The sequence below is a fragment of the Vidua macroura genome, chromosome 23, assembly GCF_024509145.1.
Source record: "Vidua macroura isolate BioBank_ID:100142 chromosome 23, ASM2450914v1, whole genome shotgun sequence".
NCBI lineage: Eukaryota > Metazoa > Chordata > Aves > Passeriformes > Viduidae > Vidua > Vidua macroura.
This window is the reverse complement of record NC_071593.1, coordinates 6,053,881-6,069,260: the sequence shown is the minus strand read 5'-3', so window position 1 is coordinate 6,069,260 and position 15,380 is coordinate 6,053,881. Positions and strand designations below refer to the sequence as shown.

Below are 15,380 nucleotides of genomic sequence, written 5' to 3'. Positions count from 1 at the left end.
ATATTTACACATCTGTGTATCTGAATTTTAGCCCTTTCCTGTATTCATCCCCAGTATTTCACTGGTGGTTGTATCATGGTGTTTTTTTTTGGTTTTTTTTTTACTTAAACCAGTATTTTTCTTTGCTGGTATTGTATGTAACTTGCCTTGACATTACCAATTCTTTGCCAATTACTTTCTTCATGCTGCTGTACTTCCTGGAATAGTCCTACTTGTCTGGGGGATGAACCCAGGGTCCAAATGCAATACAAGATATCTGTTATTGTGGTCTTCACTAATTTATGCATAATGAGCAACAATTCATGTCTTTATTAAGCAGGAAAGGAATATGCCAGTGCTCTAAATGGAGTGTGTACCATCATGCTGAAGTGTTCACTTGGTTGTAGTTCCGTGTGAAACACTCAGAGGTCTTTAAGTAAAATAAAATTTTGAGCTTTGCTGTAAAATAGAAGACAGCCAAGCATCTGTTGTAGCTGCAGAGAATGGCTAATGTAGCATTGAGGTTTTGGTAGGCTGGTTTTACCATGCATTACAAAATGTTAATATTTGGACATGTAGTCTCCAGAATGCAGTTTTCATTGTGGAAGAGGTGAGGATCTCATGGATTTTCAGGCTGGGCACTCAGGGGCTGCATGCCCAGTGGGGTTTGTCTGTGTGACCTCTGTGTTTGGCAGGATTCGGTCATGCCTTCCCAGGAACCTCGCTTAGATGACAAAAACGATGAGGCTGATCTCCCTTCAGAAGACACTGATGGAAGTGAGTGCTTTGTTACTTTAGAACCCCTCTTGCCCTCATTTTTTCCTCTTCCTGTTTACAAAAGTGGAAAAATGTGGTCAACTGTCTAGTAATATTTAAAGCAAACTGGCCATAAGCTACTAAATAGCTTTCTGTTTATTGATTTTTAAAACTGTTTCAATGAAGGCCTTTATAACCACACTACTTTGATTTCTTTTCCAGTTCCCTACATTCCTTCAAACCGGAAACATGACACCATTAAAGATGACTCTGAGGTATGTTCTTAAAATATTTTTACAATTTGTGTTTATGTACTCCAAGTTACAGAACTAACTAGGTTGGAAAAGACCTTTGAGATCATCAAGTCCAGCCTAATCATTCAACTTTTTATAAAATAGCTGAATATTTGTTTCTGCTGCCCTTTTCAAAAGTCTGTTTTGTTTTTTTTTTCTGAATGTTGATAATTTTTTTAAAGCATTTTTACTGGACTTTTTTCAGATTTCTTCTGTGTTAAGCTGTTGTCATTCCACTCATAATCCAAGATACCTTTTAACATTTTTGTTTTCTCACTTCCATTTGTTGAAATAACAGTGATTTAGCAGAGGGTTTGACTTTTATGGTCCTTACAACAAATGGTGGCTTTGCCATTGCCTTGTCTGCTGTCCCTAATGGATGCTCACCCTTTGTCACCCTCAGGCTATTGGTGTGGAACTTGGTTCAGTCTGGTAATCCATTAACTGCCCAGCTCTCTGAGAGGGTTCATAGAAATAATACCTGAGCATTTATACACAGCTCTTGTGGAAACACAAGTAGAATAAAAGAAATTCTTTTTTCAGGTCTTTTGTAGAAGATCTGACTCAATCTCTGCACATCAACAATGTTATTCCTTTAGAGCAGTCAGAAAAATCTGAATATGCTTCAATTCTAAAGGGCTTAAAGACATTTCTTTTAAGAATGCTCCTGGCATGTTTAAAATAAATAGGATGCACTCTGCAGAACACTGTAGTTGTTCTGGTGTTCCCCTCTGAGCAAAGCTGCACCTTTCTCCTTTGCCTCCACTACAATGCTTGTCACTAGCATTCCTTTCACCCTTGAGTAGCTCCTGGGTGACTGCCTTATTTTCAGTCATGTAGCTCAAATTCAGAAATGGAAGGGTAAAAATTAAAAGCACATCAAAGAATTTTAATCACTCACTTTGGCTGTGGTCAGTGCTCATGTTTGTGTTGAAATGTGGTAGGTGCTGTTTGCTCAACTGTCCTGAATTGTGCTGCTCTGATTGTCCCACGTTGCCTTTGAGCTGTACTGAAATGATTTAAGGTATCCTACAGAAAGGAGTTGGTGTTCTGGGAGCTTTGTCTAGAATCTTTAAGCTTAGAGCAATCTCTTCTAATAGCAGTCAATCCTAGATCAAGATTCTTTATATAAACGCTTTCCACAGTTCTGCAGAATGCTGATCTGTCTGCAAGTACAGTAGTGTGAGGTCAGATAAAAATAGGCCACAGAAGCGTGTCAAAGCCTTGGGTAGATTGGTAAAACCTGAAAGTCCAAGTACCTGCTGCATTCATCTTGTTCAGCTGCTCCATCTTCAGTCACATGTTTTCACATCTAATTCCAGCAAACAGCCAAGATGATAAAATTTCTCTTTTTTTAATAATGAATTTCAAAATAACCTTCTTCATAGTGGAATATTTCCTGCAAATTCTCAGACTTGAGAAATTGAGATCTGCTTCTGTGTATTCCCAGGAACCTGTAAGAAATCTTAATTTTCATTAAAATTATTGTGAACTGAACAGAGGCAGTTGTTACCTAAACTGAAACCAAGACAGGTACATTCATTAGCAAATTAGTGATTCTTTATTAATCTTCTTTTCAGATAGCCTTTATTAATTTGTGCTGTATCTGTCAGAATATGAACAATGCTCCTCACTTTGTACAAAGGATACGATGTACATGGCTTGAGGTTCAGGAATTTGGATAAACCTCATTTTTCAAGGCACTGCCTTCTGCTTTCTAGCAGGGAATATGAAAATGATTAGTTGGATGAACTACTGCCTTGAAAAAAACAGTAACTTTTAGTTAGAGCAAACCCAATGGAAACCAAACATTTCTGAACAAATGTGTTCCAATCAGCATCCAGCCTTGGGTGCCAGTGCCAAGCAAAGTCAGCAAATTCTGTCCATTGCTTAAAGATCTCTCTGCTTTAATAGTTACTTGCTATGGAAATGTCTTCAGTTTCTAGCATCTGTTTCTTTTTATACAGGATCTCAAACCAGTCATTGATGGAATGGATGGAATTAAGATTTCTCAGGGGCTTGGACTCCAGGACTTTGATTTAATCCGAGTTATCGGCCGTGGAAGTTATGCCAAAGTTCTTCTAGTTCGGTTAAAAAAGAATGATCAGATCTATGCTATGAAAGTAGTGAAAAAAGAACTGGTCCATGATGATGAGGTAAAAGTCTGTGTTAATTGCATTCTTTTACATACTATAAAAACTTACTATGCTTTAACAAAAACCATTCAACTAAGCAAGAAGCTCATGTTTCAGACAACTTCTCTGGCAGAGAAGTTTTTCTGACTTTTGAGCTCGTTTGTCATCAACTCTGCATGAAGCACCAGGATGAAATCTGACAGAAATGTCCCTCATTTTAATAACAACTAACAATTACTAATAGTCTTGGTAGAAATCATGTTTTAAACATTCCAACCTGGATGTGCTAATCTGTAAGTGATGAGATAAATGGGTTGGAATTTGTGCACTTAATTTTAAAAGAAAGCAAATGTGTTTTCCAAGGCAAAAGCATTGTCTGTGTGTCAGAAAAGGAGCTAAAACTTTGTTTTTACACTCATGCTGGCCGAGCCTATGTGCAAGTGACTCAGTATTCTGAAATATTTCTTCCATGAGTTTAAAAATTATGCTACTGCCATTTGAGACCCCTGTGTTTTTGTCTGCCACAGAAATCTGCTGCATTTCTCCAGTATTCTCAAAATCCTTTAGGTGTTTTTTTTTTTTTTTTTTAATATAAGATCTCAAATGCAGTTTTTGAGGAAAATTGAAAATTAAAAAGGGAAAGGTTTTGGTTTTTTTTTTTAATCTTTTTCCTATAACACACTTTTTTAAAAGTAGGATTTTGTGCAAAAAACATCAAAACACTATTTTAAAGTGCTCTTTGTGTTGGTAGTTTCAATCAGTTGCTCTGTCATCTCTGTCATTATCCCAGAGACTGAGCTTAGTTCTCCTAAAATCCTTTGGCTCTCTCATTTATTTGATGTTTCCTTTTTATGAACCAAGATGAGGCTGTTGTGTGGTTTATTTACTGTTTTCCTTTTTAACATGTGTTTTTCCAAGAAGGTGGGAGCCAAAGCCAAGTCCTGTTTAATGAGTTGTGCAGCTGTTTGAGAAGCAGAGGTACATGAGAAAAGGCTTTCTGGAATTGTGGCTCTCATAATTACATAGAAGATAGAGCTAATTGGTTTTTCTTTTCTCTAAGATAGGCTGTATAATGAAATTCAGGGAATTGATAGGAAATTCACTGAATTCTGTGAGTGCATGAGATATTGCAAGTAATGGAAATTTCACCTTAGAAGTGTTCCACAAAGAAAGAAAATCAATTACATAGCAAGTACCAGCATGTTTAAATTAGCTGGTGCTTTCCAGGGTATGGCTGCTAGTGGAGAGAAGTGAGATGGAGGGAAATCAAATACCTGGGCTTCTGTTCAGTTTTGTTAAGCTTAGTTTTGTTAAGTGGAGCACTGGTATAATCCTAATGCCAAGTGCACTAATGAAGAGGTAATTTAAAGACTCTTAAAGAGAAGCTCATTTAGTTAAACCAAGAAGAAGTGAACATATTTAGTGCTTTATTCAGAATTGGATTTTTGGCTCTGGATTTTGGTCTGGACTCAGGTTTGCCCCTCCAAGGTGATGTATCTTCACAAGGGTCCACACAGAAAACCTAACAGGTTTTTTTAATTGGATGGTGGTGACAGTTCTTGGTTTCCTCTGAGACTTCAGTGTCAGCATCCATCCCTGACAGGAAGGTCTCATTTCAGTCTCTCTATTTATTGTGTCCAGATTGGTTGGGAAGCTGGGACTGTCTGTGGTAAATGGAGAATTTTTAGAACAATTATAATTCTATAATTCTAAACCCAGCTGTCTGTGATGTTTAAATTGTGTGTGGTTATATGAAATAAAGCTTAAGTGCTTTGTTAGCACAGCTCTTTTTGCAGCACTGTGCCAGTATCATGCAAACTCTGGTAGGTTTTTATGATGTGGTTTTGCACTGGGTATTCAGGACTTCTCCCTGTTGAAGGATTAAAGGTATCTGTGATACTTTTAATGATTTTGGCTGGACCAACTAAGCAGGTTTTGGTAGTTGAGTTAAATTTGAATTTCAGGCGAGGAGATGAAGTTCAGTTCACTTGAACCTTTTAAAAGCTGGAGACTCACATTGCTTGTGTTACTGGCATGAGCTGCTTCAGCAGCTTTGGGATCATTTATCTCAGAACTGAATTTATTTCCATGCAGCAGTGTGAGCAGTTTATCAAATACTGCAGGTTTATTTTATTAACAATGGTTTAGATTTTGTGCAGGCTTTCCTTAAATGGTTAAATAACTTCTGAATATATAACTGAGTGACAATGTTTTATAATTTCCTCCAGATTTTGAGGGGTCCTTGCCTTTCTGAAGAACAATGCCAGTGTGTGTAAGGCAGGACTGTGATGTTCACAGGTGTTTTTCTGGGAATACCCACAGTGGTTATCCAGCAGGAGTTCTGATTGTTCAATTACTCTATTTCAGGATATTGATTGGGTACAGACAGAGAAACATGTGTTTGAACAGGCATCCAGTAACCCATTCCTAGTTGGTTTACATTCATGCTTTCAAACAACAAGTCGGTAAGAAAGATCTGAAATTTTTTTTTTTTTTTTTTTCTTGAGAATCTTGATCATTGTACTAAACTGCTTCCCCTAAAGCAAATGTAACCACTGCCATGACACAGCCAGGAGTTTTTGGAAGGAATCATCAGCATTGTCAGGGATTTAGTGCTGCAGCAAAGTCAGTTCTAGGGGGTAGCTCAGGCAGGGGTGTGGAGAAGAGTGTGGTGTTCTGGGTCAGAGCTGGAGGGAGAGGAGGAGCTGTCCTGCCTTCCTGAGCACAGCCCTGTGACATGGGGAACACAGAGCTTCCCAACAGTTTACAGCAGCTTCTGCTGAGGAGGCCAGATCAGTTCTCAGCAGTTCACTGTTCCTAAAGAGCCTGAGAGCTGGGCTGCCCAGCAATAAAAATTATTATTTAATAATAATGAAACCCCCTACCTGCATTGTGGTATTGTTACCTAGGAGGTTTAAAAGCCTTTAGCACATATCAAAGCAGTGTGTGATTTTGAGAAAGTGCTTATTTGACTCTTAACTTAGAAATACTAATTCCTTGTCCCTGTGTGCACAATCCAAACTGGATTATTTGCTGCTTATTTTGCAATTGGAATATGAAGAAAACAAGAACTTTCATGTCCCTGCCTGAGTATGTTACCGGGGAATTGGGATGTGGTTTGGGATTTTTTTGTTTTCACAGGCACCTGTTTGCTGTTACACTTTTGTAATGCCCCATGCCACATATGTCATAATCAGAAAATTGTCATTCTATCCAACTTACTTGCAGTGTAGAGTGCAAAGTCTTAAAGTTTTCATGGGTTATCCAGTCATTTATCCTTAAGAATAATCACCTGTTTGTTGCAATGTGTATTGTCAAGTTTTAAAATACAAAGCCATGCACTGTACCTTTTCTTCAGTCCCCAAAATTTCACCTCCCTAATGGTTAGAGCCAGAGGAAATACTCCTAGCAGGGAAAACAGAGATGAAGGAGGTAAAGGAGCTGTATCAGTGTTCTGAAGGTACATGGACCAAAGAGTGTTTGGAAGCAGGGAGAAAGAAATCAAGAATGATCTCCAGAGGTCACTGAGTGAGGATTTGACCAAAACAAACTCATCAGAAAAAATAAACAAACAAACCTTTAGACAACTGAGAAACTGTTGGGAAAGGCTCTTAAGTTAAACCAACATTCCCAAACACCTTCTCACCAAAGTCAAAGTAGAGTTGTACACCTGATATAAAAGTTCAAGTGGTCAGGCAGGGCGAGGTATTGAGAAGGAGGGTTCTTGTAACTACTGAAACCCAGAGAAAGGCTGAGTCAGCAGCAGGATCCTGTGCATTCCTCTTTGGCAGCTACACTGACAGAGCTGAGGAGCAGAAATAGGAAAAAAAAAAAAAACCCATGCTGAACATAATCAAAGCTTTCTGTATTCCTGGTGTATCTTTATGAGTCCTGCTTTTCCAGCCCAGCTGCTTCTTGCAGTGAAACTCTAGATTTTGTGGGTAACTTCAGCCATTTGCCATGGATATAACCATAATGTCATGAATTCACCATTTGATTATAGCTGCAATGTTATAAAATCATAATTATGACCTCATTTACATCAAGCAGGAAAAGCACAAAACTGATTCCAAGTGAATAAATTCATCAACATCAGATTGTGTTAAGTGGCCCAAAGAAAATGAGTTGTAATAGAAAAGGTTGTGACAAGGGTACTAATGGGGAGAAAGCTGCAAAAAATGCTCTTCCTCTTGAATACAGTTTTAAATAAGTTTTTAACACAAATGTGTACCCAAATGTGAGGCTAATTGATGCTGTATGTAGCTGTTTGTTGTTTCAGATACTGTTGATGCTTGTTTCATTATTGTAATAAAATATATGCCCTGGGCTTGCCCAGATAAGTGTCTTCCAAGGATGGCAACAAGCTGAAACCTCCATCCTGTGAAACTGGTGGTGTTTCAGTAAATCCTTCTAAACCCAGCAAGGCCTGCCACTTGTGAGACTCTTGAACATGACAAGGAACTTGGAATTGCAAGTTCTGAATGATGATGAAACATTGGGGATTCTAAATAGGATAGGAAAGCTGGAAGCTTTCAGGAGTGCTCTAATAAAATACTCGTGGCATTGTTATGTATTTTGTTTGCCACTTATTTAATTTCAGTTTAGCATTTATCTTCTTGTGGGGAGACCACTCAGAGTCCTGCCAGCTGGATTTTGTCCAATAGATTTTCCTGGTTTAACACTTTTTAAGTGTTTTACATGAAGAATCCTTCAATAAAATCACCAGCTAGAGTGATCTGAGGGCCTGGAGCATGTGTTCTCCAAAAGGAGTTTTCCAGTGTGTGGATGTGTGGAAAGGAGCTTTCAGCTCATGGAAAATGAGGTGTACAAGGAAATGCTGCTCCCTGGGCCAGCCCAACCTTCCCCAGCAGCTCTGTTCCTATCCTGAGCTCTCTCTGACCTTGGCAGCATTGCCTGGATCATATTTTCCCAAGGATGAAAGCTCTCCTGCAGACTGTAACAGAAATCCTTCTATCTGCCCAATTCCACCTGGATCTCTGTCCCCTGCTGACTTTTCCCTGGTGTGGAGCAGCCTGGTTCAAACACTCATTCTCCAGAGGAAAAAATGAGCCCAGAACTTCCATCTGGTGCCTGTGTTGTGTACAGTGTCACACTTGTTTAATTCATATAATTCTATATGAATATAATTATTAATTATAATTAATTAATACAGATAAAGGTGGCAGCATTTAAATAAAGAGAGTGTTCCTACATAATATACATCAAATAAGTGCTTTTTTTTTCCTTCGTAAGTAGCTTTGTAACTATAAGAAATCTAGAAGTCTGAATCAAGAGTGGAACTGAAAATGGCTCAGATGGGAAGAACAGAAACAGTTTTTCTGGAGAGTTTCCTTGGACTGCATGAATTGTGTTCTCTCATTTCAGATTGTTCCTTGTCATAGAGTATGTGAATGGGGGAGACCTCATGTTCCATATGCAACGGCAGAGGAAACTTCCTGAGGAACATGCAAGGTATTTCCTGCCACAGGGCACCTGTTTGCTTCTCTTCTGCTGCTTTAGGGACTTGGATTCTTAAGTTTAGAATGTCCTGCCTGGGAAGAAATGAAAATTTTGTTTTTTTGAAGGATATGAATATTTTTAGAGAGCAAGCAGTTCATCAGTAGTAGCAGTTATTCCAATTTACTCCTTTTTATTGCTTTTATTTAGGTGATGCCTCTTTGATCTGTTGATGGAACATGTAATATTCTACCTAATTTGCTCTGATGTTGGTTGGTGTTGGTGGGAGAAGATTTAAAATTCAGTTTGCATGGCCCTGCACTACACAAAGTTTCACTGTCACTCTGAATAAGAGGAAAATAAAGATCTTCCATCTTGTTACGTAGAATTTTCAGAAAAAAGAAATCTGTGGAATAAAGAATAAATATTTTCCTAATTAGTAGAATGAAAAAAAAAATCTCATTTTTATTTAGGGAATGGTCTTATAAGAGGTCAGTGTCCTTATCAATAAATACAGCTTGGGTTTTTTATGCTATTGATACATAAAAGTTGGCTGTAAAATGATGTTTTAAGAACAGATATTTAAATTGCTCCAACTTTTGTGCTATCTTAATGCTAATATGAACTTTCTCCTTCTTAATTTCAGGTTTTATGCTGCTGAAATTTGTATTGCTCTAAACTTCCTACATGAAAGAGGCATCATCTACAGAGATTTAAAGCTGGACAATGTTCTCTTAGATGCAGAGGGTCATATCAAATTAACAGATTATGGCATGTGCAAGGTAGGATTTTCCTGACCTTTCTTCTGTCACTCTTCTGAACACTAAGAAAATTCATTTTTATATTAACACTGGTGTTACTGAGCCCAGAACTTCGTTGTGGAATTGGAAGTTTATTCTGAAAAAACTTGACTGTTGACTAGAAGCACATTTGGAACTCAATTGTAATAGATTTTTTTTCCCTGACATCTGTTTGAAAAGGACTTCCAAATTGTTTAACTGATTTCTAAATGTATCTGCAATTAGTAAGCAAAATATTGTTACATACAGGTTGTAACTCAGTTTTAATCAACTTTACAGAAGAGGAGCTGTGGAGTCCTAGGCCATTTTGAGCACAATGAGTCTTTATTTTGTGAAAGGAAACCCTTTAAACTCTCTGAGTAACTTGGGGCTTTAAGTCTAATTAAAGGAAATACCCAGAAAAGGAGGTCAGGTTTTAATTTCTGAAATGATTTCTGCATGTAGGAAGGTTTGGGCCCAGGTGACACTACAAGCACTTTCTGTGGGACACCAAATTACATTGCACCAGAGATCCTCAGAGGAGAAGAATATGGTAAGTCATGACTAAACAAGCTATACTTACAATAAATATAGCTATAGCTTGGTTCAAATACAATTAATTTTTTGACTTACACATTTCTATGTTAATATATAATAAAACTTGAGTACTTGTTGTAGAGTTTAATTTTTTTCCTGAAATAAAGGGTTTTTTTCTCTTCCTATCACTTATTTCAGCTTCTTTTAAGTCATACTTGGCCTGAAAAATATTTATTAAATGATACTATAGGAAAACATTTAAACTGCAGCTTTGCTGCCTGCAGACACCTCTGAGTTCCCCTACATTTGTCATCCCAGTTGAGAAAACTCAGACTCAGCCAGTGCTGGTGTAAATCATGTCAGGGATTTCAGTATGTCCTGGGGTGACTTTATGATGCTCGTATCCCCATCTGCCTGTTTAGCCCAGAAATAAGTTTAATGGGCATTTTATGATGCCCGTTTGTCTCTTTAGCCCAGAAATCAGTTTTCCACTTTGCTCCAAGGAAAGATTTTCCTGACCTGGTTGAGGGAGGAGCCGCTGGAATCTGCGTTCTAGAGGAACCCCTTCAGAGGTTCTCTCCCAGATCTGCCCTAAACCAGGACACCAAAAATGCCCTAAAACCAGGCCATCAATCTTGATTTGTGTGAGAGAGAAGATCAAATCCCAAGGAGTGCTGGCTGAGAAAGCTCTGTGTGCCCCTTGCAGGGTTCAGTGTGGACTGGTGGGCACTGGGGGTGCTGATGTTCGAGATGATGGCGGGGAGGTCCCCGTTCGACATCATCACTGACAATCCAGACATGAACACTGAAGATTACCTCTTCCAAGGTACAGCCTTTGGGGCTTGGGTTGGTTTTGGGGGGACACAATCCAAATGGACAGTTTGCATAGCAGAGCTGGGGTTTCCTTTCCCAGTGTTACCCCACAATGCTGCCAACTCCATAACAGGCAAAACTTCTCTAAAGCAGTTCCTGCAGTTCTGTAACACAATCTGTCATATTCTTCTTGAAGGGCCTGATATAAAATCAATTTCTGTTTAAAATCAGACTTTTCTCACAATATACTGAGGACTGAAAGATTTCTGTTTACACAACAAATAATAAAAGGTGATGAAGGTAGCATGTCCCTAAGGAAACCTTGCCATGTCAATAGAACAATGCCTTGAGTTCCTGTAGCTCCTTTTGTTTGCATTATTTTAAAAAATTATTTTATCTTCCATTTTCTAACTGGTACCATACTGAAATAATAAGTGTTTGTATTGAATTCATGGTCAATGTCACAAACCAAAACCCAACACTGCTGTTTTTAAACCTGTCACAGTTATTCTGGAGAAGCCAATCCGGATTCCAAGGTTTCTTTCTGTCAAGGCTTCCCACGTGTTAAAAGGATTTTTAAACAAGGTAAATAACATTCTCTTATTTTTAGCATCTGAAAGCTGGAAGCCAGAGCTTCCTGTTGAAAGTGATACAGTTAAGAAGTTAATCTGCTTACTATTTAGAAAATCTATAAAACCTCGGTATCCTCTATGTTAAAACCCCACTTAGACTCAAAATTACTGAGGGAATACCACAGCATAGGCTTTTGATGTTCAACTTGGTGAAGGCTTTTAAAAAATAACTGTAGCTTTGTTTATAAACTCTTTTCTGTAATATTTACTACTCATTTAATTAAGCTGATTGAAATCTGAAGAACCATTATCATGAATGGAAAAAAGGTGGCTATGTATTATTTTAAGAAGTTGTAGAAGATAATTTAAAAAATAAGTTTCAAACAGATTTTACTTTTAAAAAAAAACAACAACAACAAATTAAGCATCCCTTGCTAGCCATAGTCTGTTTATCCCAGCAGAGTTTGCACAGTCATGGAAATGCTGGAGTCATCTCTGTGGGCTTTTGGCAAACGTGGGCTGTAAGTGGCTTGGAGTGTGTAATTCCAGTGTCTGTGTTTTCCACAGGATCCCAAAGAAAGGCTTGGCTGTCAGCCCCAGACAGGATTTGCTGATATCAAGTCTCACACGTTTTTCCGCAGCATAGACTGGGATCTGGTAAAAATCACTCCTTGTGTTTCTGGGTGTTCAAAAGGAACTATTCATTCATTTATTGGTTATGTGCTTATGAACAGCCCTGTTGCAAACAAGGAAAATGAATTCTGGAAATGTCAAAGTAGTGGTCCTAGTACATCAAAACCCAGCTGAATTTACCAATTCTGTGGCTCCTAAAATCAGTAGGATTATTCAGGTGGGTGTCAGGGTTTAGTGAGCTCAGGAGGAGTGAGCAGGATCAGTCCCTTTTGTTAGGGATGTGGCAGGAGGGCAGTGGGGTTATTTATAAAGGGGATCTGATTACAGTTTGCATGTTTTCTTTAGTACTGCTGAGGTTGAGGGAGGTTTTTGGTTCATGATGAAGGAGATTACTTGGATTTCAGTGAGTTTTCAAGCAAATATTGTATCAAAATTGGGTTTTTGAATCTTCTGCTACTTGGTAATTGTGTTACCTTCTGTCTCCAGTGCAGAACCATCCCAGATATGCCATTATAACAGTTATTGACACTGGTTTTTAAATCTTCTGCTACTTGGTAATTGTGTTACCTTCTGTCTCCAGTGCAGAAACCATCCCAGAAATGCCATAATATCATTTATTGACATTTCAGCAATAAAGCTGTGAAGTCTGGAGCACTTCCCTGTCAGCATTACATTTTTAATAGGTAGTTAACAATTGAAAAGTGTGTCTGTAGTATTTCCATAGTCTGGGAAGGCTGCAGGAAGTGTAGGAAGAGGCAGCACTAACATGAAAGAGTTCAGATGAGAGAAAGCTGCACAGTTTCATTTTCCCTTTGAAGCTGCTGCTCTGAATTTCATTGTAACATTCTTCAGAGAACACAGTGCAGAAGGAATTTGTGCTTTAAAAGACCTGGTGTTTACAAAATTATCCCAGTAATGAGGGCTGTCTTTAATTTTGTCAGATATCCCTTGCTTGGAGTTCTCCCTTCAACCTTAGAGGAGTTTCTTTTGGTTTGCTGTTGGTTTTGGGTTTTTTTTTTTTTTTTTTTTTTTGCTATCTTGTGGTGCCCCAGTGCAGCTCACCTGGGGGTGTGCAGCAGAACATCATATCCTGCAGTTTCTGCTTTGCAGGTTTTTGAGAGAGAGGGAAAAAGACAACTGTTGGATTTGTATTTTGTTTATCTGTAGAAAAAACTCTTCATCAAAATTGGTACTTCTTGGTCAACGTTTATGCTGATTGAATTATTACATTTTCTAATATATTTTTATGGCTGAAAGCTTTAATATTAAATCCCTATTTTTTTTTTAAGGGAAGATTTAGGTGATGTGTTTTGTGACATGATTAGGACAGTACTGCTCAGGAAGATCAACGTCATATAAATTTGAAGTTAAATTTCTAATAAGTTTTGGCAAATGTACTCAGGAAAAATGAGGAAATACTTGGAAAGCTTTTTTAGTTATTAGAATCTCCTCCTCACTGCCTGCATTTCAAAGAAAACATTTGGACTTAAAAGCTTCTCTAAATCTTTTCAAGTTGTAACCTAAGGAAACGAGTCTAACACCAACTTAAAACTTGTTCTGTGTGAAGCTTGAGCTAAATGGAAAAATAAACATAGGGAAAGTGAGCACACAGCCCAGGAACATTTTTCCTGGTGTTAGTCATCCAAAGTGTGTGGCACAGCCCAGAACACTTGAGATTGCTCACTCTGGTGTAGGATGGCTCAGCAGCATCCAGGGCAGCTCTTTTTTGGATTGTTTTGGGATATTCAGTCTATTCTTATCTCAGTGCCTGTTTTATGGTGTGTAACCATTGTATGCTGGAGTAAGAACTACAAAGCCAAAGCTCCTGTCTGCTGTGAAGGATTTTCTAGAGCTGCACCACCTGTTTTTTCACTCATTTTCTCAAGTTAAAGGGTGCAGGTTCTCTCTGTGACTGATTTAAGAGGGCTTTTATGCTGTGCTGAGTATAACAAAGGAAGAAGTCTGATGTTTAACCCCTTGTGGAACAATGCCTGGCTATTGGATGTGAGTGTGTGGCAACAACTCACAGGGACAGTCCTGCCACCTTGCTTCAGTTTTTAAATATTCATTTTGCTGATTCCTTCATGTTGCCATTCTTGTTTGGGAGGAGCTGGTTATTTCTTCCCCATGACTTTGATTTCATGGTGCTTTCCCAGACCTGATCATCGATGGGATGTTGATGTATTAATGCACCACCCTGTGACAGTTTCACAATTTCCTCCTATCTCCATCTGTACTTCCTGTGCTCTTGTCTGAAACCTGAAATCCAAGATTTTTCTGTGATTTATTCCCTATTTTGTTTACTCTGTACCAAGCATCATGAGAGATCCTGGCCTTAAAATCAGGTTTTTATCTGATGTTGGTAATACAAGTGATCATTTTGGTCAGTGGTAACTACTACTCACTCTCCTCACAGTTACCTGTCCTAAATTAGATTATGGAGATTTGTAGCCTAGACAGTTTTTTTTAACTGAATATAAGTGTTAGAATTAGAATGTTGGTGATTGTGCTACTATGAATTGGACTATGTGACAGACTGCACACAAATGAGGAAGAAAAGTAGGTCGATTTCTCAGGAACAAAAGTAAATATATTGTGTTAATATATTGTGTTAACTACTGTATTGCAGCACTGTGAGAATTTATCAATCCTGAGTCTAGTCTACCAATTTATAGAAAACCTAAAAAGCTGAATTATTTGTGGATTTTTATTTTAAAATGCAGAGCAGTAACTGTATTGGTGTCTGTTGCCTGGCTTGTAGGGCATAGTGGTTGGTATTTTGATGTTCCTTGCTAAAATAGCATTTACAGCAGTTGGATTTGAGTTTCCTGAGGGATGCTGTAAGTCCTGCACACTGTAATTTTTTCCTTTCCCCCACATTTTGGGTAGCTGGAGAAGAAGCAGACGACGCCCCCGTTCCAGCCGCAGATCACGGACGATTACGGCTTGGATAACTTCGACACGCAGTTCACCAGCGAGCCCGTGCAGCTCACCCCAGATGATGAGTATGTGCTCTGCCCCACTCCAGCTGCATATCTAGGAATTCATTCGTAGATTATCTGAAAATCACTAAGACACTCTGTGTGTTGGTGTGGTTATTTTTTCTTTTCACAAACGGGACGGGACTGCTGGGCTTCGAGCTTTTATTGCAGCATCAGCCTCATTATGTGGTTGAGACAATAGCAAGATGGCAAAAGCTCACGTACAGCCAGCAGCAGCCAAAGATTTCTTTGACAGAATTCACAGAATGACCAGGTTGGAAGAGACCTTCAAGATCATTGAGTCCAACCCAGCCCCACTCAACCCTGGCACCCAGTGCCACATCCAGGCTTTGTTAAACACACCCAGGGATGGTGACTGCACCACCTCCCCGGGCAGCCATTCCAGAACTTTATCACCCTTTCTGTGAAAAGCTTTTTCCTAATA

General features: G+C 38.7%; 1 protein-coding gene across 3 annotated transcripts in view; it reads left to right on the top strand.

Moving 5' to 3' along the window:
* Positions 1-15,380, top strand: part of PRKCZ (protein kinase C zeta) — a 39,366-nt gene that overhangs the window by 23,119 nt on the left and 867 nt on the right. For all 3 annotated transcript variants that reach the window (XM_053997545.1, XM_053997546.1, XM_053997547.1), the window contains 11 exons: positions 675-756; positions 958-1,010; positions 2,996-3,184; positions 5,531-5,628; positions 8,549-8,635; positions 9,267-9,402; positions 9,865-9,952; positions 10,643-10,762; positions 11,255-11,334; positions 11,889-11,978; positions 14,844-14,959. In XM_053997545.1, coding sequence (XP_053853520.1) covers positions 675-756; positions 958-1,010; positions 2,996-3,184; positions 5,531-5,628; positions 8,549-8,635; positions 9,267-9,402; positions 9,865-9,952; positions 10,643-10,762; positions 11,255-11,334; positions 11,889-11,978; positions 14,844-14,959 — 1,139 coding nt within the window. The remainder of the gene's footprint in view (positions 1-674; positions 757-957; positions 1,011-2,995; positions 3,185-5,530; positions 5,629-8,548; positions 8,636-9,266; positions 9,403-9,864; positions 9,953-10,642; positions 10,763-11,254; positions 11,335-11,888; positions 11,979-14,843; positions 14,960-15,380) is intronic.